Raw genomic sequence first — 27,283 nt, forward strand, 5'->3', positions numbered from 1 at the left:
ATCCACGTGTACTTCTAGTTACAATATTCATATTTTCCATCAGTGGCTGTGTCAAAGTGCAAAACAATAAATCACAGCAGCAGTTTTGCATGATTTGTAGGGATTTATAGGTGCAACAAAAACAGAGCATAAAGTCAACATAACCATTTGGAAAGATAACAAATTTTCAGAGAAATGCTTTTTATTTGGTACTTTATTTTTAAACAGGTTTTTAAATTATCATCCAAGTATAAAAGCCCTACAAACTTCAACATGTCATAATCTGCACCACAGGAAGAAGAGTTTAATATCCTTAGTTACATTCTGTGAATCAAAATTGAAACTTCCCTAACCCAATTCATATGATCCCTACAAACCCAATCAATATCAATATGATTAGTCACACTGCAGAACTTCAGAGTTCCACTTAGAAGTAATCTTTTTTTCCTGAGACACAACTGCACTGTTCAAAACAATTTGACTTCAGAAGCCAGGGGAAAATATTTACTTGTTCTTAAGCTTTCTGTCTAATTGGGACTCAGCATTTAAGGAGTTTACCATTCCTGTTAGTCTAAATTTATTTTAGAAGAGGATAGGAAGCCACCTGATGTTTAGGAGCATATTTTTAGTGCTTTGCAAAGCCTTAAATATGCAACCAAAAAATTAAGTACACACATCAAAACACAATTTTAAAAATCACATTCTCCCTTGCATAAAATGATTCAGGCTAGAGACTGGAGCAGTTAATGATGGAAGCAGTGTTAAGTGATAGATGAAAAGCAGCAGTACAATGAAGGTGCTAATAAAAGATCACACAGGCTGCCCACACGTTGCTTTCTGCTTCTCCTGGCCACAGTTTGGTGTGCAGCCAGTTATCCCCACGGAGAGAAAGGAGCTTTGAGCAGCTCTCTGCATAGAGCCAGACACCCACACACAGCAGCACAGGCTCCTCTCAACACCAAGGAAAGTTTCATTCCATCACCACCATTTTCTGAGGAAAAATCTACTCCTTAATCCAACTGGATATGCAGCAGAGGCACAGAAAGATATACATGGATTTTTACAAAAATGCAGCAATGTTTCTGGATCAAACAGATCTTCAGCACCAGCACCTCCAGCAGTGATTAGGAAAGGCTGGTTTAATATCAGCAAACAAACACAGCAAAATCCACCAATGCTGCCTTGAAAGGTCAGGTATTAATATATCTCTTCAGAAACCTGATATGGAAAAACTTAGAAAAAAGAATCCTGCATGTCAATGATAGAGATATGATCAGGACTTACTAAAAAAAAGTTTAAAATTAATGTTTCTATACAGCATTCCTTTAGCCCTGGTCCAATCAATCTGATCCGTCAAATTACCATATTTAAAAATCAATTTATAAAGCGTGTCTATACTCCTACAGAGAAAAAGCAACCATCTGAGAAAGATGCATATTAAATCCCATAACAGCTGGGTGTACAAACAAGGCTAAAAATGAATAGTTGAGAAAAGCAGTCTAAAAATACAAATTAAAGCTCACATTAGCTAAAAAAGACACTAAGGAATCTGCTTTCAAATGTTAATCAAATATATGTAAATAGCTGCAAATATGTACTGAGACAAATCTGAAAATCTTCTTTTAATAAAAATTTAGTTTTACAGGTCTGAACTGTATTGGCTAAAGCAATCTTTTTTTATTATTATAGTTTCAACCTTAACCATCACTTTTTTACTTCTATTCTTTTCAGATCTGAGGCATTACCTAAGAAAAAAACAGCTCTGTGAGAACTGGCTGGAGTTATTTGTGCCTTCTATTCCACCTCCCCAAAGGAGCTCATTTTATTTGTCATTTTTGCTTGTTTATTTTATTTTGCTATTAAAAGAATCAGAGCCTAATATTAGAGGCACCATTTTGCATTTCAGAAACTTCTCATGGTGAACCAGCTGAGAGCATCCCCAGGCACTGCAAGGCAGGCAGGAACAGGAGGGATTCAGGGAAGGAAATGTGGAGTTCTGCAAAAGGTTCGGGTGGGATGGGATGGGAAGGGCACAGGAGATTGCCCAAGCTTGGATTTCATGAGGAGACTGCAGAGGGAGCTGCTCCTCAGGGCTGGGGTTGGCTTTGTAACAGGAGACAAGGCTGCAGACACAACTCCAATCTTTCTTCCCCATCCCTGTCCAAAGTGAGGAAGAAATTCCTTAAAAATATACGCGCTGGTGACACGGTGATTTTCCTGCCATGGAAACTGTACATCTGATCCCCAAGGGAAGCTGATCTCAGTTAGCACTGGACACACAGTTTTTAGGAGACATGCTCCCCCAGTAATTCTTTCCTGTGTACAAATTGTATTAGAACAACTTCCTGAACATCCATACAACCTTCAAAGTATCAGAAAGGGGCAGACAGAGGAAATCAAGAGAAATGGAATACTGGCTAATCTAATAAGCCTTGTCATGGTGATAGAAGCTCTCAACAGAGCATGACAAGGTGGAAAATACCCACATTTCTGGGGCACTTATATTCTTCCTCAGTCAGCATCATTGCAGAAATTAAACCCACACAATCCAACATCAAAAGCCATGATGTAAAGCTATCATTCAGGATGGGACCATCTCAGAGTATTTCATTTAATTAACTGCTGCATCTGGATCAATTCTCTTAGCACAACAGAGCAGTTTCTGCTGTTTCCTCTCAAGTGTGAAAAAAATGATTAACAAAAGGTAACCAGCTCCATCAACAAAAAAAAATGGCAATATTAAAAAAAAACCCAAATCCAAGTCTAGAGTACCAAGCCCTCCTAGCACTGGCTGTGCCAATTTACTTTCCAGAGAAGCAGAGCCTGCATGACTAAAAGCCAAGTTAACTTAGAGCTGACTAGTGATTTCACAGCTACATCAGCAGCAGCCTCAACCAGCAGAACGAGCAGAAATGGGGCTGCTTGTGTAAAAGCTCCTCCAGTCCTAATGTGGCTGAGATGAAGAAAAAAGCATTGCCATGGGAAAAGCTCCAAGCTGATTCTTGGTGTCCAACTTGTGCATCCCATCCCACTTTGTAACTTCCTGTGTCCTTTTCTGCCACTGTCCTAAACCCCCAACTCACCTGTGCTTCCTTCTCACAAGGATGGGCACCATCTGTCCTAATCCTGGCCCCCACACAACATGCTGATAATCTCATCCCCCATCCCTCATGCTCTATTCTTTTTAGCATTATACTCATCTGTACCTTCCACCCCCTCGTAAATGCTTGCTCAGGCCTAAAAAAAACCAACCAAAAACAAACAGTGATACCATCAATCTGTGAATAGAGCTTGCTGAAGCAAAGCATATTTTTGGTATGCTCATCCTGTGCTTCCTCTTTCATCTATCTTTGGTGAAAGAGCTTACCAGAACCCAACAAACTGTTGGAAGAAATCAGTAGAAATCCTTCTTTTTGCAGGAATGGCCCATTTTAACTCAGTATTTTATAATGACAGTCACGAATCCATACCAAATTTTTTAATTAAAAAAACCTCAACCCCAGTAACCCAAAAAAAACCCCAGAAAACAAAACCCCAGAAATCTTGAGAAAACACCATTTCTTAGGACCTTAGAGAGAGAACATAGACAGGCAAAATTCTGCATAATAAACTATTTTTAATTAGGCACTTATTTTTTATTAGGTATTTTGATATATTTTATTTGGTATTTATTTTTATTCGGTACTAATTTTATTAGGTATTTATTTTTATTAGGCAGTTTGGTATACTTGGTTAGCCCTGGATTTATAACATATTTATCTTATGTTTTCTTCTAGTCACCTACAAAAGACAAGAACAATTTTCTTCCACCACTTGATGCATATTTTTGGCAGCTAAGGGTTTCTGTCACTTGTTCTAAGCACTGGAGATCAGCCATGGTTAGGGACAGGAAGTAAGGTGGGGCTGGCTTTTAATGGAATTAAACTCTTGGTTGCCTCTTATCTTGTCACAGTCACACGCTTGCAGCCAAACCAGCAGCCAGATTTGCAGCCAGACAGGCTTTTCTCCCCCACATCCAGAATTCAGAGGCCATGATGACAGAAGAGTTAGCTGGTCCTTCTCTGCAGCCTCAGCCCAGCTCTCCTAAGAGCAGATTTAGCTGGAACACTTTAAGCAGCCCACAACTTCAACAATGCCCTTGATTTCTCCTGATTGCTTCCGATGACACATTATTGCTGTGTCTTTTGCATTTTTGATAAGTCTCACATTTGTTAGAGGAACACAAATTCCTCTCAAATCTCATGGTATGGGGCAGCAGACAGAGCACTGTAACCCAATGAACCCTTCTAAACCACACACCAACCGTGTCATTTCTGGCAACAGGTCTAAGTGACTTAAAGAAGGAAAACCCTTCTAGCCCAAAGTCATTGGGAGAGTGGAAGAGAGAACTTCTGTTTTCCTTCTTCTGTCCTTTTTTAGCTGCCTTTTCTCTGAAGTATTTGAAATACCCAAATACCCAGAATCTTACTGTCCAGTGGACAAGGGCAAAGGATAACCCTGACCTTCAGAGTCTCTGAAAGTGCTGAAAGTTTCAAGGAGCTCGTCACCAGCACTCTGCAGTTGCCTGGCCTTACAGTAAGCAGCACTAGAGGGTTCGTGCTGCAGACAGGAAAATAGATCTGCATCACTTAGCAACCACAAGGAGAGACTTTCACAGGAAAAGGTTTTTTTAAAAAAATTCTGGACTGATAAACTTCATGACTTAGGACCTTCCAGAGAAGGCATCCCAAGATTCACAGCAGACAAACCCCCTCCACACTTTATTGTTCATCATCTAAGAATTTGATTTTCAGGGCAGTGCAGACACACAGTACTCTGTTTCCTCAAGTAAAACACACACCAGACAATATTTTATAAGTAAGGATTTATCTTTGTGACCCATTTGCAGTGGTATTGAGAATAAACTAATCACTGCATTTTTTAAATACAGGTATTTTAAAGTCTCCATAAGGGCTTTGCCATACTTAAATCACCTTCTTAGAACACAAGGCAAGTATTTACTGCTAAAAATAAGTGCATTTATCGAGATCTCACTCAAGAAAAAGAAACTATTATTATTCAGGAGAAAATTATATATAAGATGATTTTCTGTTCCAGTTTAAGAAAACACAGGCCACACCAAACAGAAATTTTATTTCAGTCAAAATTCCTGCAGAGGACGTTAATCTCTAGATTCATTTGCTATACCTCTTCTCACCTATTCCCAAAATTCAAATGTAACTTCCATATGCATTTTTGGTAGCAGCTCCACAGAGAAAGCCCCTCAGTGCATCTGCTCCAGCTCTCTCAGCCTCCAGCACAGTTACACCACTGTTCTGAGACTTCACCCCATGCTCCTCTTCAGTTCCAGTCCTGGGCCCAATCACATACATGTTTTTACCACACATATATGGTCACTGTTGAGGCTTTCCTGGCTGTCACCTGAATGGCCACACAGACCTGGTACCTGGATTGCAGCTCTCCAGGCAGACAAGAGAACAGCCCAAGTTATCGCACTCATAAATTAAGATGGATTTTTAACCCCAGGTATCTACAGATCTAACATTCTATCCTGCTAACAATATTAGATCATTTCACCAAAAGAACACTTTCTGGGGTTTTATATCCTCTCCCTTCCTTCCTCTTTTGCCATAAAAGCAACTCTGCTGAGGAGGGAAAGGCAAAATTCCCCTTTTATTTCTGGCATAACCATCATATAACCTTGATTCACGGTGTGAGCAAGATCAAAGATGTCAACAGTATCACCAAATTCGGTGACAAGCTTACTGCAGAGCAGCTATCACCAATATGACATAAAATGAAACTCAATTAAGACAGATTGACAATGAAGTCCCAGAAGGGAGCAAACCAGCAGCAGGGAATGAGGGTTGACATGATAACACAGTGCATTGAGTCACTAACCCAGCCAAAGCCACTGCGTTCCTGAGAGGCCTCCTGGTCCTGAGCTAAGGACTTCCCAACTTAACACACTGCACTAATACTTTTCCAACAGCTCTGTCATCAGAAACCAACCACCCACCACACCAAATGGTTTATATCACACTACTTGTATTCTTCTTTTTCTCTGACTCCCTTCTCTTGGAAATCCTGTTTTCTTTCCATTGAAAATCATTTCTCTGAGGTCTTTACATCCCCCCACACACATGGCCACTGCATATTTGATCTGAATCTCCAGTGTCTGAGCACACAGCACAGCAATGTCCAGTCCTCCTATTTAACTTGGCCCAGCAGCACAGAGCCAGCTGCCATGCAGCTCCTTCCCTGCTCACTGACCCATCACTGCACATTCCCAGGTTAGTGGAGCTCCTTTTCTATGGATCACTGATCCTGCCTTACACATTCCCAGCACTTGGTGCCCACTCTGTGACCCAATAAAATAACAGCATCCCCTTTTTCCATCTCGGAACTCCTCAGTATTCTCCTCCTTGCAGGGATCTGCAGTACCAGAAATGCAATCACCTACTGCTCCCTGCTAAACAGCAACAACTAATTCAAACTATTTGAACTACAATTTTAATAATAACTGGTTTAAAATGAATCTTTCTATCCCATTTCCTCCCCCTCATCCCAGAAATAATCAGAGAGCAGTAGGACATGCACAAGACACAGTAGCAACAGATAAAGCCCGAATCCGGCAGCTTCCCTACAGCAGAGTACAGGTCAGTTAAAACAGCTTTCCCTCTCACACACACACCATCCTCTCTGCAACAAACCTACCCATTTTTCCAGCAGTCCTATCCACCTGAGCAATAATTCCTACTTACTCTGGTCTGAGTATCCCCAAAGCCTTGATGAATGAAAACCCCACAAACGGCAAATCTTCCCCCGAGAATCCTGCTGGGTTCAACTGGCGCGTAGAGGATAAAACCCGCGAATTCTTCTCTGGTTCATCAAAATTTGAGGTGTCATCATCAGACTTGAGAGTAGGAACGAAGGGGGGAGGAGCTGGTGGAAAAAAAAGCAAGAAGAAAAGATAAAATTCAGCTACAGTTCACTCTGCAACAGTCCCACTCATTCAGTGCTTGCAATGGCACTGCAGCTCCTGCTTTTAATCTTGCTAACACAAGCAGACTGAGCTGCTGCTCTCAAAGCGTATTACAGCAACAAGAGATTAACCCCTGAGCTGCCAACATGGCTACCACTCTGCAGGCACAGCATCTCCCACACTGATCAAACTGAGATTTAGCTTGGGTATTAGAGATTCTGGGTTTGGGTTTTTTTCAGGTGAGGATGTTGGGTTTTTTAACACATAAATAATAAAATCAAAGCACCAGGCTAAGAAAACCATTACTGTAATACAGCCAGCAGCCTGTCAATTCTGATTCATCTTGAAAAGGAAAATGTCTCCAACCTGTCCAATTAGTGACACTACCTGAGAAAGAAGCCTGATCTTGTGCTAGTCAGCTAAGGGATATATCTTACCCTTTAACACTAACAAGGATCTTCCCAGCATGGGTTTCTAATCAACAGCAAACTGGTCTTTCTCCTGGAAGGTTCTAATAAACTATAGCTACTAAAAGCTCAGTGGTCTGTAGGAAAAGAAGATTGATTTTATTTCTCTAAACGAGCTTGCTTAAGATCTGGAACTCTTGCCGGGACACCACTGCAGTCTGGCTCTGATACAATCAGCTCTGAAGAGAGGTATAAATAGCAGGAATTACAATGTATTTCTTACTATAATTTCTAAATTGGTACCACTTAACTTGCTAAGCAGTTGTTTTAATTTCAGATGATTTTCTCGTGCTTGCTTCAGTTTAATTAACCTAAGGAACAAAAGGACAAGTTCTTGTCGGTGCTGTGCAGCACCCGAGCTACCTGCTGGCTTGGCTACGTGTGGGAAAGGAATGAATGCAGAAGCCCTGCTGTGCAATCCCTACCTCATTAAATCACATTTCCTAACATTTATTTATTTAATTTCATCACTCGGCTCCCCACTCACTGCAACTCTGAGCTCAGCAAAGGGGAGACAGCTCCTCAGCCCGCAGCTAGAACAGCCCATTGTCACCAGCTGATGGAAGTGGCGTGTGCTAAAACCGTTACCATGGATCCAGTATGGATCTCCCGTAGCTGAAGGGCTGCTGAGGATTGAAGGACTGGGAACAAACATTGCAACCCCTGCAGTGCAGGCTCCCCGCTCCCGAGCCGGCGTTAACCCTGCCTGCCTGCGGCGTGACAGCCGCTGCCGCCCTCAGTGCCAGGGGCACCGCGAGTCACGGCTGGAGGCTCTGGCTCCCTCTAGGCTGCCAGAGCCTTCACTGCCCGCCTTGAACTCTCCATTCCTCGCTGGAGCTACCCACCAGACCAGCGTTAATAGACAAAAAAATAAAATATTCAAAATAAAGAATCTGTCCCCGTCAGCTGCCAAATCCCAAGTACAGGCGCGGGCTTTGGTAGCAGCTCCCTGAGGAGCCATCCTGAGGCTGCTCCCGAGCAGGGAAGTGAGAAGAAATTCCATGAAGCAGATGCTGCTCGTGTACTGTAGCTCCAAGTGCATTAGAATGAGATAAATGAGGAAAATACACTAATTAAATAGGTTCTCTAGTAAGCAGTTTCAGCCTACTGGAATTTACAAGCTCCAGAACATTTAAAATGTATGTCAGTATCACAGATTTATTAATTTCTTCTCTTTAATTGGTTATAATAAAAAACATAACATAATGCTGATACTTATGCAACATAAACATAATTTTGAAATATAGATTGTTGATTGGAATATGTATTTCCTTAAAAAAAATCATTTAATATCAGGATGATGTCCAGCTACTCTTACATATGTTCTTAATGATTAAAAACAGATAAGTAACAGAAAACAATTTGTAAATTAATTGCAAATACAAGCCTAAAGTTGTAGTTAATTCACAGCAGAGAAGGATCAGTTCAGGATCAGTATTCTTTAGTTTCAGGACCTTTGCTGAAAGAACTCTGCACTTTCTCTCACAGAAGGGTTGCTGTGGGATTTTTAACACTGTTTTTGAAGGCAGATACTGTCTATGAGGTAAAGTAATAGAGAAAACAGCAAACTCTTCATCTGCAAAAGTTTAGAATGTTTTTAAAGAGGTAGCAAAAACCAACTTAGCTGCCTTTTTATAAGGGTACAAGCACCCTGTTCTGTCCTCCCCAGAGCCTGCCAGTTATAACCTCATCTCTGAAAGAGACATCTAAAAACTTACTTCCCACCAGAAATTAGCAAAGAAGATCTCAAGAGTCATCTTCAAGGCCTTGTAATTAAAAAGAAAGTTGTCCCTCTTACCAACAATAAGAATTGCTACTCAAACCACATGCATAAAAGAAAATATTATTTAACTATGCATGCACATAAAAAGATGAAAAAGCACTCAGTGGGGGAACAATGGATGCACAAAGATAAAACTGAACGTGAGACAGAGCAAACCTTTGGGGCTGGTGGAAACTAGTTTAAAGAGCACAATGTTTTACACTACAGCTTCCTCTGATGTTTAATAAAATATGAGAACAAAGAAGAGAAATTGTGAATACTAGATTAAAAAATAATGAAAAAATCCTTTGCCCTCTATTTTGCATTCACTAAAAACCATGACTAACAGTCCAAAATCTCTGCAACTCTGCAGTACAAATTTGTTACAATATTTGTATCAAGAAGTAGTAGCAACTAAAGAGAAAACTTGGAACATTTGACAAAAACACCTCTAGATGTTAAGTAGTTCTGAACTTGTCAACAGTGGCTGAAAATGAGAAGCAGAACTTCTGAAGAAGTTTCAGCTGTTGGACAAAAATATCACTTAGGGGTAAGAGGGAATAACTTAGGGGAAAAAAAAGCTAGATCCACTCTGTCAGATGTTGCTAATTATATGGTAGTTTCCTCATAGATTTATTATTCTTTAGACTAAGGAGTCCTTTATCTGATGTCCAAATTAACACAGGAAAAACAGAGTAGTCTAAAACACACAAGCAATTTTGCCATGGCATAATGTCTAGTTAGGTTATTATTTCTTGTTTAAAATCAGAAAGCTGTCACACAACCATGGCATTTTCAGAGCAAGATGAAGACTGGTGAATGCAAATACATTGATGTGCTTATCAGTTTCCTCTTTAAAGGGAAGGATCCTTCAGCAGAGGTCAAGAGAAGCCTCTGAGAAATAAATGTGAGCACCAAACCATCACATCTGACAAGGTGACAAACTTGCACTTTTCTCAGGCTCACCCCAAAGTATTACTCAAGAACCAGTAAACCCAGTGCTTCTACTCTCACAAACTGGTTGGGTACAGAGAGCTCCTTTTGCTCCCGACACGTTACAACAACGTACATGTTCTGTTTACCATTTAAAGTATCTTGTGGAGAACTGCATGTTTTAAAAAAGCCAATTCCTTGCCTAGATACATCCCCACTTGTGGAAGGATGTAACCCTCTTCCATCTGTTCCAAAGAATGACTTTCAGAGGAAAAGGGGGTGTTGTAGGTTGCTAAGTTTAAGGGGAAAAAAAAAAGAAAAAAGAAAAAGAAAAAAGGAAAAATCCAAAACCACCACACATACTCAGTACCTTAATCACTTTATAATTAAGATTAGATAAAGTATCTCTTATGGAAAAAAGCCTTTTTTTTAAACTCTGCCTCAGTGTGTGTATTTATGACTGGTACAAAGAACATTGCCTTAACCAGGTCTTTCCATCCTTTCAAAATATTTTCATGCAAATTCAGAAAAGAGAGACTGCATTTCCCCTGGGACAGTGAAAGACTCAACTGAAATAGGAAACTTAAAGGCAATACAGAATGTTTCTTAAGGATAAAAATGTGTCTCTTCTTGATCTGCAAGGTGATCTATAAATGCTTTCTGAGGAAAAGCATCCACACAGCCTTTTTAAATAGGTTAGGCTTTCCTCTTCCTCAGGCTCTAACAGACCCATTTGAGAAAGTGTTATGAAAGAAAAAAGAGACAATCCCAATGATGAAACTAAAGGAAATTTTTGCTAAGACTACTCATAAAAAATGCACTGTGCTAGTTCTAACCTATCATTACAATATTATCTTAACACCTTTAGTGTTTTGTCAAGACAATGATCCAACACATACATTCCTATTAATAAAAGTGATTTCCAACCTGCAGTGCAGGTGATCCCCACTTCAAGAAACAAGTCAACACATTTTTCTGAAGACAAGAATTTAAATGAAACACCACAATGTGTAACTGTTAACATCCTGAATGACAACATGGTGCTCATAAGGAGAAGTGTCTTGGATTTATGAATAATGAGATTTGGGTCCTGCCTCTTTAACAGCAGAAAACAGTTTAAAAATCAGTCTTTAATACTTTCTCAAGTTCTTCTGTTTGCACAAGACAATAACTCTTGTCTTTTCATATATATAGTTTCCATGTGCAAGCCCAAATATGCCATTCCATTTTCAAGACCTCTTGGACTGTAATTACAAAGCAATTCTTAAAATGAAAGGTTTTTTATGCTGTACACAGATGAAAGTTTTCTGACCATCTCGCAGCAAGACTTCAGCAAGCATATATTTGATTCCAAATTAAAAAGCTGATGCAGTTTATGGATGTCAAATAACAAAAGACAACCAAAAACTCCCAGAAGTATACAGAATGCAGCCTTGTTGCTGGTAACTCATGTCATTCCCCCATTCTCTACCTCTGATTTTAGATACTTCTTAGGTACTCAAATGGTTCTGTTATCAACTTTCTAGTGAAATACCTGATCATTTAGCTGAACAACAGACAGAAATATGCTTATTTCAGGTAAATAAATTCAGAAAATTCTTCAGTGAGTGAACACAAACTTTTGAAAGTTTTAGTTTATTTTATTTTTGGGGAGAAAGTGCAATGGTATCTGTTTGCAGGTGGGTTTTTTTAATAAGCTTTAGAAGTCATTAAATAGCAGAAAAAAGGCAGAGAGCAACAGAGAGCAGAATCTCTGTGTGTTTCAGTATAATACTCCAACAAAGGAGAAAAATCACCTGTTGAGACAAATTCAGATAAACCTGAATTTAGGTTTAATTGTTTGATTCTGTTTCTGTAACTTAAGAGCTGCTTCTACAAATACATTACTTGGACCCAGGGAAGTTGGGAGCTTTTTTTAGAGGCAATGATCCTTTGGAAAGGGGTTTACTAAAAAGTCAAGTGTTTCATAGGTTACCATAACAACAAAGTGTAACACTGAAAAGCCCCTTAATGACACATTCTTAACCAAAATCTGTGTATTAAGAATGGCTATCCTGGAGCTCTCAGCATGATAATTAAATACCTGCAAGGCAAAGGTACCAATTTTTTTCCCTACCTTGCCTGAAATAGAAATTACATCACTGCCCTTATAGACTATAGGAAAGTCTGACTATACTGACACAGAATTTGTCCAACAATTGTGGATCAGAGTCACTTCAGTTGGCTTTAGGATCACCCAGCCCCAACACTCCATAACCTTAAAGTCTTTCACCAGATTAACTTGGGGTTAGTGAGATTCTTTAATGTAAATCTAAATCCTGTGACCTCTTCCACCACCCATCTTCTCAAGCTGCCATTTCTCTATCAGCAGAGGTCAAGATTAGAAAGAAACCTTTAGCTTTTAGATAGCCCAGGTCAAACCTGACCCAGGTTTTGAACAGAATGACAGAAAGACTGCTCAGAAAAATCAGCACAGGGAGAACCACTACAGAGAGCAAAGCAATAGGTGATCCATTGAATCTGCTGCTGGAAGCACAGCCACTGCTGTGTTTTGTGCCAGTTACAGTGGGGGTTTATCAAGTATGAGGTATAACAACAAAATGAGGGGTCAAAACTGCAGGAAACCTCCCAGCAGGTAGGTGTGGATATTACAGGGAATGGTGATGCAATCCACTGGCCAGCTGCAGACAGAAATGGGATTTTTTTTAAATCCCAAATGATTATTCCAACATTATAACCACACCAGGGCTGCCTGGTGGCTTGTCCATCAGCATCACTGCTGTCACACACATTGGCAAAACGCTCCATTAACTCCTGCAGCTGTGTGAATACCAGACAGGCAATTGCCAAGGAAACACCAGAACATATGCTCACATGTCATTCTTCTCTCTACATCTGAGGCAACATGATATAAATGCAACACTAAATTCAGGAACAGAAACTGGTGGCTTAGGCAGGGCTCTAGGGAGAGAAGGCAGAGAGCAGTGGGAAATGTATGCTAAAGTGATGAAAAGGGCTCGAGGCTCAATGGCTCTCAAAGGGCAGAAACAATGGAATTTAACAGAAGAGCAGCTCCACAAGTTCAAAATTAATGAATCGACAGAAAAGTGAGCAAACAGTCTGTGGAGCTGACAGCTGAAGTGCTGAGATAGTCATCAAAAGTAGAAGCACTGGCTTAGCAATTTATCATGGAAAATGGAGCAGAATCATTCCCTTACAGCATATTTGACAAAAAACATAAGGCAGACATGTAGCTCGCCCAGATAATCTTACAGTCCAAATAATTTAAAATACTCTCCAACACAAGCAGAGATCACTGATGAACTGTGAAGTATTTGCTTTTGCCATGGAGCTGGTGCCTCAGTACTTCCAAATACCAAATTCCATTGCTTGCTTGGATTATAAACAGTTTTCTGCATAGAGAATTATCTGGTTCACTGGTTTTATTCTATTCCTGGTTGAATGAACAGATTTTTCACCAAAAAAAAAAAGCAGTAATACATTATCCCCATTGACTTTGACAAAAAGCTCCAAGGGCCCTTATGGCCACAGACATTTTATCACCTACTGGAACTACAAAAAACAAACCAACCTTAAGTAAAGTTGGTTCACAAGTTACAAAAGAGAAATCTGAAGATGCAATAACAACAAGAAAAGATGAAGCCAAAATTTAGCAAGCTGAAGTGGGAAAGGCCTGAAAAAAAATACTGATGCCTTTTAATCTGAAGAAGGACATGGAAAGGACCATTTTGATTTTCCAGTCTAGTGCCTGCAGTAATATGGCAATTGCATCAGGAATTCATGTGGAGTTTAATAAAACATCCTCCTACCTTTACAATTTTTACCTGAGATGTTAACATAGCCTTTGCAAAACCCAAAATGAGCTGTTTTGTTAAAAACACCTGCTCCAGAAACCAGTCCTGTTTCATTAGGAATAATTCAGATCAAACACTCTTTAATACTCATTGTACAAATTTTCCCAGTACCAAAAAAACCCAGAAATTGTTTATAAATACAATTTTATTCTACTTACAATTACGGATATTGTTCCAGTCAATTTTAGAAAAAAATGGATGGCAGCAGAGATCCTCATAACCCAGCCTTTCCTTCTGCCCACAGAGCAGGCTCTGGATCAGGTCAAGAAAGTCACTGCTAACTTTCACATCCTCTGGGAACTTCAGAAATCTCTGCATTAGAAAGAAATGGATTTCTGCTCAGTAGGAAAACAGGCTCAGAACAGGAAGATTAAGTTTCATTATTCTGAGATATGTCAGGTACAAAGGATGAATATTTATAGCACACAAATAAAAGCCTGGTGCATTTTATCCAAGTAGGCTTTTATATGCATTTACTGCAGTAAAGATAAGAACACAGGAACAACCATTCCCACCCAGGCAAATGGTATCCCAGGTCAGCATCTTATGCTGAACAATGGCCAATGGCACACACAAATGGAAGAGTAAAACAAGACATTTCCCCAGAAAATTCTCACAAACTTCCAAAGGGTGGGTCACAGGATTTTTTGAATTGGGAATGATGACACCTGTTACAAAAAATAACTTGACACCTATAATACAGCACAGTGCATATATTCCAAATACTTTATGACAAAGTAAGTGACATCCACAAACTTTCATGTAAAGCTGAGAAAAACAGCCTTTTTTACTTGAGAACAGGGGAAGATTTCTCTACCTGGAAGTTCATGATGTTATTGAAAGTCTTTGCTGAAGTGCCTTCAGTGAAGGGAGACCTCCCATAGATCATTTCATAGGCAATGACCCCAAGGGACCACCAGTCACACTCAGGGCCATAGGAGGCTTTGCCATCCCCTCCCAGCCCTGTCAGCATCTCTGGTGCCATGTAGTCAGGTGTGCCCACAGGGAGCCTGGCATTTACCTGCGAGCAAAGACACACCAAGTGAAATTACAGCACTTTCTGTTCAATGGCATCTTGGTAATTAAACAAAGGTTTTATTTTTTCCCCCCCACTCTTTTTTTATTTTTTAAAAAAGACATAATTTTCAGCCCTCCATGTGAATTTTAAGAAAGTAATTTTAACCAAAGCTGTTCCGCAAATAAGCACCAGGTTAAGAAAACTGCTGATAACCAAAGGGATTTGTTTGATATATTTGATATAAAGAGTCAAATTATCAGAGCTAATTGTTACTATAAAGTACAAACTGGTAAAGTAGAAAAGTAGCATCCCAAAAAGCACAGAAATACTAAACTGATGTTTGTTTTAAACAGCAAACATACTCTGCTTCAACTAGTATTAACAGGGACATCATAGCTGAAATTTCAAAAGTGGTCAAGTTCAGACATAAATATTTCCTGCCCTCATTACATTCCCTGTCATCCTTTTCACCTAGTGTTCATGATCAGCAAAGAACTAATATTTGAATTTCTGGACTGCTTAGAAAAGGTAATTCAGGAGCCAATGCTACAATCATTTTTGTACTGAGTGGCATAAAGAATGAAACAAAACAGCAGGCAGGCTAACACAAAAACCTATGAGTGACTGAAGAGATAGTGTGAACAAAAAATTTCAAAGGAAAATGCAATGCAGAGAAGCACTGAAAATGTAAGAGCAGGGAAAAACAGGATATTAAGAATCACATTACAAAGAAAATGTTATGGAAAAATAAAAACTGTAAAACAAGACAGAAATATGGTGCAGAACTTCATGTTCTCACTTAGACACATTTAAATTTTAAAAATTTTCACTGGAAGTTGTGTGCAGTTACCAAAACTTACAAGCAACTTATAAAAAACTCCACTGATTTAGATTTGATGCAGTACTTTGTGGTGAGTGAAGCCCAGAATATTTAAATGTGACTCATTTTGATCAAGAGCTCCCCAGTCTTCAAAGTTACGTGAACTTAGTTACAACAGGCATGATTTCCATTCCAACTATAAATCCATGTCCCCTTTAAACACAGGATTGAACAGCTGTAAGAACTTGTAGAAATAGGATTTTGTGCCCAGTGCAGCACCATGAGAAAGGTAAAGGTAAGTCTGCTTTCTTGTTTATTAATATTTTAATAAGCAAATATGTATTTGCTGAGGGTTGAACAAGATACTTGAGCTCATGCTTGAAAAGCCATTCACAAATGGAAAAATACAATTGTGAATAGATTCATAGTGGGCAAGAAAGGCAGAAGAGAGAAGAGCAAGGTGTAATCAAAAAACAGATACTGAGTTAGTTTTCCCTTTTCAACTGGACTATCCAAACAAGGCACAGACAAAGCTGAAATCCACATTATTACCGTTTTGTTTACTGTCATTTTGGCAGCTGACCCAAAATCCACCAGTTTAATGTGTCCTGTTCTGTCAATAAGAACATTCTCTGGTTTGATGTCCCTGTAAGCCAGAAGAAAACAATCAGAACCTTTCCAGACCATTCCCTACTGGCACACCCAGATAACAGGATATCCTATTCAGCTATACTCAACCATATGCATAAAGCCTTTCAAGTGGGAGTCTTTCTCCAAAAATTCCCTGTTTCCAAGCAAATATGAGAGTATTACAGCTCCCTTTATTTCATGGAAGGTTAATAACTATTGACAGCAGATGAAAAGATAAGGTGATTTTGCATCTTGACCACATTGTAACTGACTTACAGTCAAGTACTTCGTAGTTTTCTTCCCAAACTCCCTCAGAACTTATTCTGCACATCTTCCAAATTCAGCCAGTGACCTTGCACTAGAAAGCCACAGCCCATGCTCTAAGTGCAGCCACTACAAGCTCTTGGAACATAATATACTTCCTAATATTTCCACACCCTCAGAATGGAATAGTTTTTTTAAAATACCAGTATGATTTGAAAATGCACACAGTAACTGTCTCCAAGCCCTGAGAGAAAGCTCTCTGATATTTAACTACTCCAACATCCTATACTGCCCTGTTCACCAATCAGCACACAACCATTTTTAACAATTACATTAATTCCCCATAGTATTTGGTGCCAAAAGCAGCAATCCATGGAAAATATTTAAATTTTTTATAGTGCAACATTAAGGCTTCTTTTTACTGAGCCTCCAGAAAAATATATGTAACAATCCTTTCTTGATATTGGTCTGAACTTTACATCAAAGTCAATGCCCTGAGCTACAATTATAGTTGGGAGTCTGATTAATTTTCTAATTTTGTCCTCTGACACAGCATGGGAAATACTGAAAGAGGACAGAGTACAGAAGCACCCAAAGGAGCCCTGACATACCGGTGGACATAACCCATCTGATGGACACTGTGGATGGCCAACACCAACTCTGCAAGGTAGAACTGCACCATGCTCTCATCCAGCTGCTCCTCATATCTGTTTAGGAGTGACAGCAAGTCCCCTCCAGGCTGATACTCCATAACCTGCATACAATTTTAAAGGAACAGATATACAAGATATTCCATCCAACTCCCCAGTATGACACTGGGCCTATATCAAACAGTGCAGGAAAATGTACAGTAAACAAGCACATTTCAACCATCACATTATTCTTTAAAATAAACCAACAACAATGGTGTTCAGTAGAGGAGAAAATCAAAAACTAGGCATTACCAAGTAGAGATTTTTCTTGTCTTGAAATGCATATTGTAATTGTGGAATCCATGGACTGGTGCTCTGAGCTAATATGCTGCGTTCTTCCTCAAAAAATGACACCTACCAAAAAAGTGTTCAGTTACATCACGATGAGAGGCAGTGAGAATACATTATAACCCCCTAGTTTTAGAAAAACTTGGCACACATCACAAAAAATTACACAGAAATCATTAAGTGCTGTTTCCTGAGCAAGTGCCATGTGAGGGTAGCACCCTACTTTGCTTTCTTGTCAATCTGGGCCCAAAAAGGATAATTTTAGTCGGGCTCCATTTCTCCTAGCCACAAACAATGCTGAGGGATATCAGGAGCAACCTTAGTGCACCATGCATTGGGAACAACTGATGCAGATATTGTACAAATTCATGAGGTCTCTCATGGAGTATCTCTGTCCTACTTGTCATTTCATGTCAGCAAAGATTAACTTCTGTTTCTCACCAAACTATGAGAACAACCTCCATTATCCCTTTTTTAAGTTTCCAAGTAACACATTCTCAAGCTAGTGAGAGGCTCTCCATAAAAATCCAGTCACCACAGTTTGCCTTCACACCCACTCCTGACATTCTACTTTGCTCTTTAAAATAAAAAAAAACCTTAATGAATAGATTGTCTGAAAATTCAAACCATCTTCAACAAGATTAATACTGATTCAGTGTTTTCATCATCTGTTTTTCTTTTTTTTATAATTACATGGGAAGCTCTTTACAACAAGGGCCATGTTTTGGTACCTGAGGATGGCACCTCATCCAACAGACCCACAGACTGTGGCAATGGCTTTTAAACACAGCAAAACTACACACAAATTTATTGCTTCACTCAAATGCAGGATGAACTTTCTCAAGATATATTTTTAACTCGGTTCTAATTATAGTGACAGAAAGGAAGTGTTCAACAAATTGCAATTTATCCTCCTAGTCTCATAAGAGAAAAATATACATACGTGCTCCTGTGCCAGCAAGGACTCCTTGCTCATCACCTTCATGGCATAGACATCACCAGTGACTTTCTCCCTCACTACTTTGACATCTGCAAAGTGACCACAGCCAACCACACTCTTCACTTCAAAGTCCTTCACACTGGGTTGCAGTTCCTTTAGTTCAGCAATAGCCTCTGCATCTATAAAAATAAAATACTTGTTTTTACATTTGGCAACTGGCATTTCATAAAAAAGAGACAACATAGAAACTGGGGAATAAAATTTAAAAAGCTCCAGCAAACCAAAACCAAAAAAAATCCCAACATTCAGTTCCAGATTCTCAAGAAATGTTAAATCTTTCCAGAATATGCTTCTTAAAAATAACAGCATGCATCAGAACTAGAAAAAGACTGTATCAATGCAGAGTTAAGTCTGAAATATGGTACATACAAAAGGATCAGGAAATGCTAAGACAGTTCCCATGGCAACCATAATTCTGTCCCATTCATAACATCAGAGGCTGAGAACCTCTTTGGTTCTAATTTCTTTCCAGCCATCCTTTATCAATACAAAGTTTATTCTCTAAACATGAGGGCTTTACCCAGCAAGTTCTGGTCCAGGGGCAGGGTTTGCTCCTCTGCCTGAGGGAGGCACCAGTCTATTGTCTAACAACCAACCAGAGGCATTTACTGCAGATATTCAGCTCAAGTTTCCCACTGACTAGTTCCAGCCAGCCTGCACTGTGATAATCAGTCACTCATTCTTGGGAGATTGTTCTAAAAATTCTTCAAACTAGCAGAAAATTACTGTCTGCTAATAATACTACAAACCATTGGGTGGAATTATAACAGGGGGCACAACATGTTACTTGAAATCCAATGTCTTTCTGCTACATCTTAATGGAAACATTGATGGAAAATTTCTTTGCTCTTCTCCAAAAGGATTCTGGACACATTATCAATAAAATATTTACACCTTTAGAAGCTGTATTTCTGAAGCACAGAAATACTCTTTACAAGTTACACATGCAGAACATGGGTAACACATAGAACCCAAAAGGTGAAAGAGGCAGAGATTACCAAGTTTCTCTCTCAAATCTTTTTTTCTCAGAGTCACCACCCTGCTCTAAACTTCTGACATCCTTCTGTGGTGCACACTCAGAGCTTTGCTGTAGCCAGTACTCACTTTCCAAGAAAGCACCTCTTCAAATATAAATACAGTACAGACTAAGGAGGAGGCACATTTGAGTCACAGCACTTCAAAAGCCACTTGCATTTGATCTTCTTGGACCTGAACAAATCCTTACCAAGATTGCCAAGATCCCCTTTGCAGAGTTGAGTCTGCCAACAAAAAATCAGATGCTCAAAGTCCTGGGTTACAATCAAAGCAACTAAAGCATTACTCTAACATCCAGATTCTTAAGAACTGTTTTATAAAGTGACACCTGAAAATTAGTGTAAACAAACTTACACTTCTTGACAAAGTTGCCAACATGTTTAATTTTCATTAAAGCAGGGTTTCTGCATTCTTCAAAAAGAACAAATAATGAATCAAGGATGCCTTCCCGGGAGAGAGGAGACATCTGCTGTTGAGTCACAAAGAGTGGCTTCCCCTGGAAAAAAAAAGCAGCAACAGCAGATGGAGTCTCAGACAACAATGAAAAGCCTCAAATCAATAACAGATGTATAGAGCAGATAATATATATCCATTTTAAAATCACTACTTCAGAAATTAGGCAAATGATACAGAAGTGTGAGGTAAATATATCAACTCACTATGACTATCTGTAATAGCTGCTACAGGTATTTTTCTTGTAGACAAAGCAATCCTTTAAAGTTTCAAGCAACTAAACTACGATTCTCAAGAAAGCTGTGATTCAAATTTTAACAATCTATATCCTCCTGATGACTCTGATCTGACTGGCCTTTTCCTTGACACTGCATCATGCAGGTCTTTCCATGGTACAAACAACTGGAGAAATCAGCATCAACAGTAGCTCTGGAAGGAAAAGCTGTTGGACCTCAGATGACAAAAAAGCAGCCCCTTAGGTAAATTCATCTTGGGACAAACCCACAGCTCCTTCACTCATGAAAAAACTAAAGATTACAGAAAGCAATATTCCATATTTAAGTGGAAAAATCTATCAGGCTAAAACATCAGCAGATGCATAAAACATTAGACCAGTTACTATCCACTGAATTTTGTGCAAACCAGGTGCACTTTGAACTTCACCTAGTTACACCTTTCTTTTACCCCAAAGAATGACACAGGCATGGTTCCAGCATCCAAAAAGCAAAGCTGTATTATGAGATACTGAAGATCAGGACAAGAACAAAACCAGGATCAGCTGCTCCCAGGCCAGATGTCCTTCACCTGAAAGAGCAGATTTAGCCGAGACACTCGGCTGGTGATGGGCTCCATCGGTCCTGCCTCGACCGGGTTTCGGGCTCCACATTTAAACTTCAACATCTTTAGAGCTTATCTCATTGAAACAAGCACCTGAAAAAGGGAACAGGGACATTCAGGAAGCACTTGGCTGGCTCACTCTAAGCAAAAAACATGGATGAGAGGGGATGTAATTTAAGTAACATCTCCTTTCCCTTGGGGACAAAATTTATAACTTTAAGGGCACCTGGAGCACCCCAGCAATAAAGTGGGGAGAAGCGCAGAAGCAATTACATTGAAGAAGACCCTCGGAGACCATCCAGTGAGCGAACCCCACCGTGCCACCTTCCCTGTGGCACTCAGCCCCTCGGCCGGCCTTTCCCTAAACACCTCCAGGGACAGTGACCCCACCACCTTGCGGGGAGGGCACGGAGCCCCCCAGACTCCGGAGGTTACAGCGGGCGGACCCGGGTTCCCCTCAGAGCTGCCCCATCCCAAGTTCCGATCCCACTCAGAGCTGTCCCAAGCCAAGCCTCGGCTCCCTCTCAGAGCTGCCCCATGCCAAGCCCCGGGTCCCCCTCAGAACTGCCCCGTGCCGAGCCCTGGGTCCCTCTCAGAGCTGCCCCGTGCCGAGCCCTGGGTCCCTCTCAGAGGTGCCCCACCCCAAGCTCCATTCCCCCCTCAGCGCCACCCTGTTCCGAGCCCCGTTCCCCCTCAGGGTCTCTCCGTTCCCGGAGTCCCCCGGATCCCCTCAGTCCCCGCGCGCTCCCCACTTTTACCGCCGCCAGCGTTTGAACGGCGCGGTGGGCGTGGGCTGCTGACGTCACTTCTGGTACCGCGGAGCGGGCCAATCGCAGGCCGGCGGGGCCGGAAGCCCTGGCTGGGTGTGGCGGCGGCCCCGTGAGGGCGGGAGCGGCCGCGGGCTCTGAGGGGGGTCTGAGGAGACCCCGAGGGGGACACTGAGGGGACTCCGGTGCCGGGGGGTTTCCCCAGCTCCGGAGGGAGCACAGGAAAGCCTTCGGACACCGCTGGCGCTGCTCTGCCCTCACGGGTTTGCTCGCGCTTGTCGTGTATTTCACGTCTTTTTGTTTGTTTATTTTCCTGTACCGAATCTTAAAAGGGAAAAATGACTCATTCCCAGTGCTTCTGAGTGGAGCTGGCTCAACCTTACCCTAGACGTCATAGTTGGCAGCAGCTGCTGCCAGGTAGGGCAGCCAGAGGGGAAATGGAAAGGTTTACAGAAGCTTTAAATTTCATTCTGTAAAATGCTTGCCTGACCTTTCTGACCCTTTCTTTAGGGCCGTTTTATTCAGATACAGGGTGATTAAGTTTAAAGTGAGGCACTGGTGAAAGGCCTCCAGCTCGGCAGCCCTGTGTCAGTGAGGCGTCACCAGCAGGTGCAGGGGGATGCGGGATGAGCTTGTGTGAGGAGGGATCCGATGGATCCGTGCGGAGATGTCCGTGGGACATCGGCAGGGAGCACTGCTGAGACCTGCGGACATCACAGGGCTGCAAAACACAGCCCCTTGTCAGACAGTGCCTGGGCAAGATTTAATCTGGTAACAGAAATCTACGTGGTGTGGCCCTTAAAAATAATCATGTCGTATGTTTGCTCTCTTACATTCATTTTAATGATGCTAATGCTGTTTTGGCATCTTGCTGATCAAGTAATACACTCATGGATTTATTACAGTTGACTTCCTACAAATCATTTTACATATTTGTGCTTCCTTTCATCTCCCCCGGTCCACCCCTGGAACACTGACATGTTTGTGGTGTATTTCTCATCTGAAACTTACATAGCTGGGTTCATTTCAAGTTACAAAGCCTGAAAGAATTTTTAAAATCTAATTTATTGTCCACTACCTGCACTGCCAATTTGGTTTTGGACTCCACTCAGGACACTGTGACTGGCTGTGTCTCATCCACATCCGCATTTCCCAGGGAGATCAGCTCTTAAATAGAAATGCAGTAAAGAGCTTCCTGTGCGTGAACTGGGCAATTGCCATGGTCGTGCATTTTAGTAAAATGCCACATCCTCCCCTGATATTGGAGCCCTGCCATGTCTAAAGGTGCTCTACCCTAGATTTTGAACAAGTCTGCCATCCAAACTAAGAGACCTTCAGGTTCCTCTGTCTTTCCCTGCTTGCAGCCTGTCTCCTCAGCAAATATCATTAACCCCCTCTGTTTAACTGCCAGAATTACTGTTAAATATCCCCGCTGTTTCTAATTCCACTGGGGATATCACCATATCTGCACATCAGTTTGGATTTTAAAAATGGGGGCAGCAGAAGACCTGGGTTGTTCTTCTGAACAGCTGGGTTCTGTGTTGTGTTCAAATCACAAGGTGTGGCTGATTCTCCTTCCCTCCTCTCTGCAGGGTGCTGTGGAACAGCTCATTAAGGGTCTCATCTCATCCACATGAATGCTCCCCTTTCCCTTCAGAACATGAAGCCTGGCTCTGGTGTCCCACACAATATCCCAAATTTCACCAGCCAGGTGAGCTGCTGGGCTGGACCACGGGCCTCTCTCAGCTGCCCAACAGGTTCAGCAATAGCATCAGTTTACTGATTTACAGTAAATTAATTTATAATTCATTTTCCCTAATAAAGATTTTTTTAAGATTTTTTTTTTAGTGTTTGCAAGCAAATAAGCTGGCTCTTAAAACCCTTTGGGACAGACACAGTTTTCCTCATCATTTAGATGAGGACTCAAGTTAGATTAGTTCCCTTTAAGAAGGCCTTTAAATGCATATTTTGCTAGAAGCAGCCATGTGATTCAAGATCACATACTGGTTTTTTCCTTCTTTGTTGCTCTGTACTTAGATAAACAGGAAAGTCTAGCAGCAAAATGAAATAGTAGCATAAAAATGCAGTTGCACTAGAACTGTTATCAAATGCTAAAGAAACAACTGAAGTGGCAGATGAGGGGAGGAGAAGAGAAAGAAAAAACCCTGCAGTTTCAGTGCTAACACCTCAATACCCATCTCTACTGTCTCAGGTAAAAAAGAAATACATACCTGTTCAGGAGAACACATATTTTCTTTTTGTTTAAGTTGAAGATCTGAAGCCTTCAGAGTGAAAGTGATGATTCCTTCCTACCTTTGATATTTTTATCAAGAGGAATCATAGTGCACCAGTCCTTTGTAACAGCCAAATTATGGATCACTCCTTGAACTTGACAGCTGCTCCTGGGTACAGCCTCACTTAACTGGAAGGAGCAGCAGCAGATCTGCAACTGTACAAAGCAAGGGCTCATTCCTGCTATTAAATTAATAGGTTGTTCAAAAGTGCAACAGCATAAATAGCACTGTGATTTTCCCTAAGCAGGTCCCAATATGGTGCTCAACATGTTTTGACATCTCACCATGCACTGAATTGGTTACCATCTGTTTGACATTATTTTATTATAAGAGTTGGGGTTTCCCTTTGTTTCCTTGGCCCAAATTCCCCTCCCTGATGCTGCTGCAATGTGCTCCAAGGTGACTGTTCCCAGGATTGCTTGTCACAGTAACACCCTTCAGGCTTGCCTGAGGTCTAAGATACCCTGTAAATGTAGAGGTAAACGAGCAGGCAGGCAGGTACTCCAGGTTTTTGCCAAGAGCCTGGTGCTCAGATCCTCTTCCTAACTAACCTCACCATATTTTAATGGGCACAGAGCTGCCAAGTCCCCCCCAACACCATCTGGCTGTGAACTTCTGTATTTACAGCAGCATTACTTGGAAATCTCTTCATCAGTGGAGCACTGAGCACTCGTGCCTGTGCCCAAGATGCTGATGAATTTATATATGCTCAGAAAACAATAAACAGGGCTTGTGCTATCACAGACCTAAGGATGACCAAAAACTGGGGTTTTGTCCTGCCTTGCAGATCTTTCCAGCTCTGTTCTTTCCAAATTGTGATGCTGCACATGCAGGTGGGTCTGCAGCCAAGGCTCCCAGGGGATGTGGATGCCAGAAATAAATCATGCTCTTCAGCAAGGCCTTCACCATAGCTAATCTATATGTCAATCTATAATTCTGTATGAAAACAAAAATGAATTTGCCTTTATCAGCTCTATCCCTTCCTCCAACTCACCAATATTTAAAAGAGGTTTTAATAAACCAAGCTCTTTTTCAGCCCTAACCCTGATCACACCTGGGTTACCACTGCATGTTTCAAAATAAAGGGTTTAACTTGGCTGACTCCAATGCTGTCACAAACCCTTGCTAAGTGTAGCTCTCCCCACTGCTTAATGGGACCTAAATAATCCTTAGGTTCCTGACACATTTTGTTCCACTTTCTTTTCCCAAACTATCACAAAATATCCAACCTGACATAATAGTCATGCACACTACAGGGGATGGGAATATTTGCAAAACACAGATTTGGGAAGAAGAGTTATGGAAGAGGGAAGTAAATTCCTTATCAAATATATGAAGGCAAAGAGAAATAATCACCAGGCAAACAATTACTTTGTCTTTCCTTCTGCAGTATTTTTAATTTCCTTCTGAGAATTTTTGGAAAAAGACCACTCTGCTGTCATCCTCCTGGGATAAGCAAAAAGGAAATGAAACTTTAAAAGACCTGAAAGGCTGTTTGGTGTTTCTTCCATAGACTTTCACTAGAAGGTAGGCACAGAGATAATATTCTTCAAGGTTATTTTGACTAAAATATTAAAGGTCTTTTTCGTTTGTATTATTAATATGCTAATAATTGTATTATACAAGTGCTAATGTTCACTGGGGGGTTTTATGTATTGCTTCTATTTTCTTTATATTTAAAGAATTAAAATCCATTAAAACAGTTTTTAAAACACATCCTATTAGATACATAGTTGTCATCTCTCTTTTGATTTATTCATAAAAATGCAAACAGACATATGTGATGATGCTCTTCAGACCAAATCCCAGTGCTGAGGGTTCCTCATTCCAGCACTCACTGCTCAGTTGTGACCACACTCTCCTAACACAGCCATATGTTGAATTTCCCTGTAAGCCAAAACATAATCATGATAAATTTCTGGTGTGACCAAAATGAAATAGTAACAGAATTGGGTCACTAAGAATCTTTATGTGCAAACTGAGCATTTAACCTCATGAAAGTGAAGTGCTTTTTTTAATCCTAATTGTCTTCTACTTTTTTTTTTTTATATTTAGCCTAAAACAAATCCCTCATTACTTTCCAGAGGAATAATTTATTAACTTGCAGATGCAGTGAAAAGCAAATGATATTTTAGATATCTCATCTTCAGGCTTCCTTTGTGCTATCACAGGAACATCCCTGATTCCACAAAAATTATTTTATAGAAAGCAATTTATTAAACCTCCCAATCTGTCAAGAGACATGAATATTGATGTGTTCACATTAACTCCTGGAGCTGCTGAAAACTGCATTTGTCATGACTTAATGGGAATTACATGTTGCACAGCAACAGGTGACAGGAGTTTAATTAAAGCAAAACTGATAAAGTATCTGAGCCATTATAAAAAAATGTTTTGTTTTAAATGTCCTAAGGAACCACTTGCATGTTTTCATTGATGGGAAGGGAAGGCAACTCTGGTTTACAAGATAAAACCTAGAATAGGGCAGGTGCTGCTTATCAGATGGCAACTGCATCTAACATAACACTCAATTACTCTGGAATTTAGATAGAATAATCATGTAAAAATGGCCATATCCAGATATATTTTATTCAGATTCTAAAAGAAAAAAAGAACAGCAGTACCATTATGGTGAAGAGACAGAATTCTTTTGAGAGCACAATTAAACTTATTATTAAAATTTAATCATATGTTGGTCCTAGGGTGAATTAATTCTAGATGTTCACAGCAGGACTCTTTTCTTTGCCTTAAATCAACAAATCCACAGAAAAGACATCCTTTCCTCAACTACAGCAATAATTTGCTTGTTTGTGGGATTGGGTATCAGTGCCCAGGTATTTTGTTACAAAACAAATACCATCAGACTCAAGTATCAAAATTAAGTATGAAAATAGATTAAACAAAATATGTCTGTTAAAATGATGCCAGCTTTTTAAAAGAAAACAAACCCAGTCTTTACTAACTCTGATGATTTAAGATACAGAGGTAGACTTGGATTCTTTGTGCAATTGAACTTGAAATAGAAGATTTATTCCAAAATTTCCAGTAACCAATACTCTGTGCTCTGCAGCCCTATGGCACGGTGGGCAGTGTCAATAGGGGAAAAAAGCACAATAGTAGCACTTGGTGCAGAGCATAAATAAAAGCAGCAGATGAGGCAATGGCAGTTTTAATGTCAAAGGAC

General features: G+C 40.4%; 1 protein-coding gene across 6 annotated transcripts in view; it reads right to left on the minus strand.

The window, feature by feature from the left end:
* Positions 1-21,427, minus strand: part of CIT (citron rho-interacting serine/threonine kinase) — a 69,035-nt gene extending 47,608 nt beyond the window's left edge. For 3 of the 6 annotated variants that reach the window (XM_064727174.1, XM_064727175.1, XM_064727173.1), the window contains exons 1-10: positions 21,312-21,330; positions 21,006-21,131; positions 20,103-20,244; positions 18,657-18,832; positions 17,678-17,779; positions 17,345-17,487; positions 16,392-16,485; positions 14,819-15,022; positions 14,160-14,313; positions 6,744-6,924 (exon numbers count right to left, since the gene is read on the minus strand). In XM_064727174.1, coding sequence (XP_064583244.1) covers positions 6,744-6,924; positions 14,160-14,313; positions 14,819-15,022; positions 16,392-16,485; positions 17,345-17,487; positions 17,678-17,779; positions 18,657-18,832; positions 20,103-20,244; positions 21,006-21,101 — 1,292 coding nt within the window. In that variant the 5' untranslated portion in view covers positions 21,102-21,131; positions 21,312-21,330. Of the gene's footprint in view, positions 1-6,743; positions 6,925-14,159; positions 14,314-14,818; positions 15,023-16,391; positions 16,486-17,344; positions 17,488-17,677; positions 17,780-18,656; positions 18,833-20,102; positions 20,245-21,005; positions 21,132-21,311 lie in introns of all 6 variants that reach the window. The other 3 variants (XM_064727172.1, XM_064727171.1, XM_064727177.1) reach the window with 2 other exon arrangements.
* Positions 21,428-27,283: the final 5,856 nt, after the last annotated feature.

The sequence above is a fragment of the Zonotrichia leucophrys genome, chromosome 15, assembly GCF_028769735.1.
Source record: "Zonotrichia leucophrys gambelii isolate GWCS_2022_RI chromosome 15, RI_Zleu_2.0, whole genome shotgun sequence".
NCBI lineage: Eukaryota > Metazoa > Chordata > Aves > Passeriformes > Passerellidae > Zonotrichia > Zonotrichia leucophrys.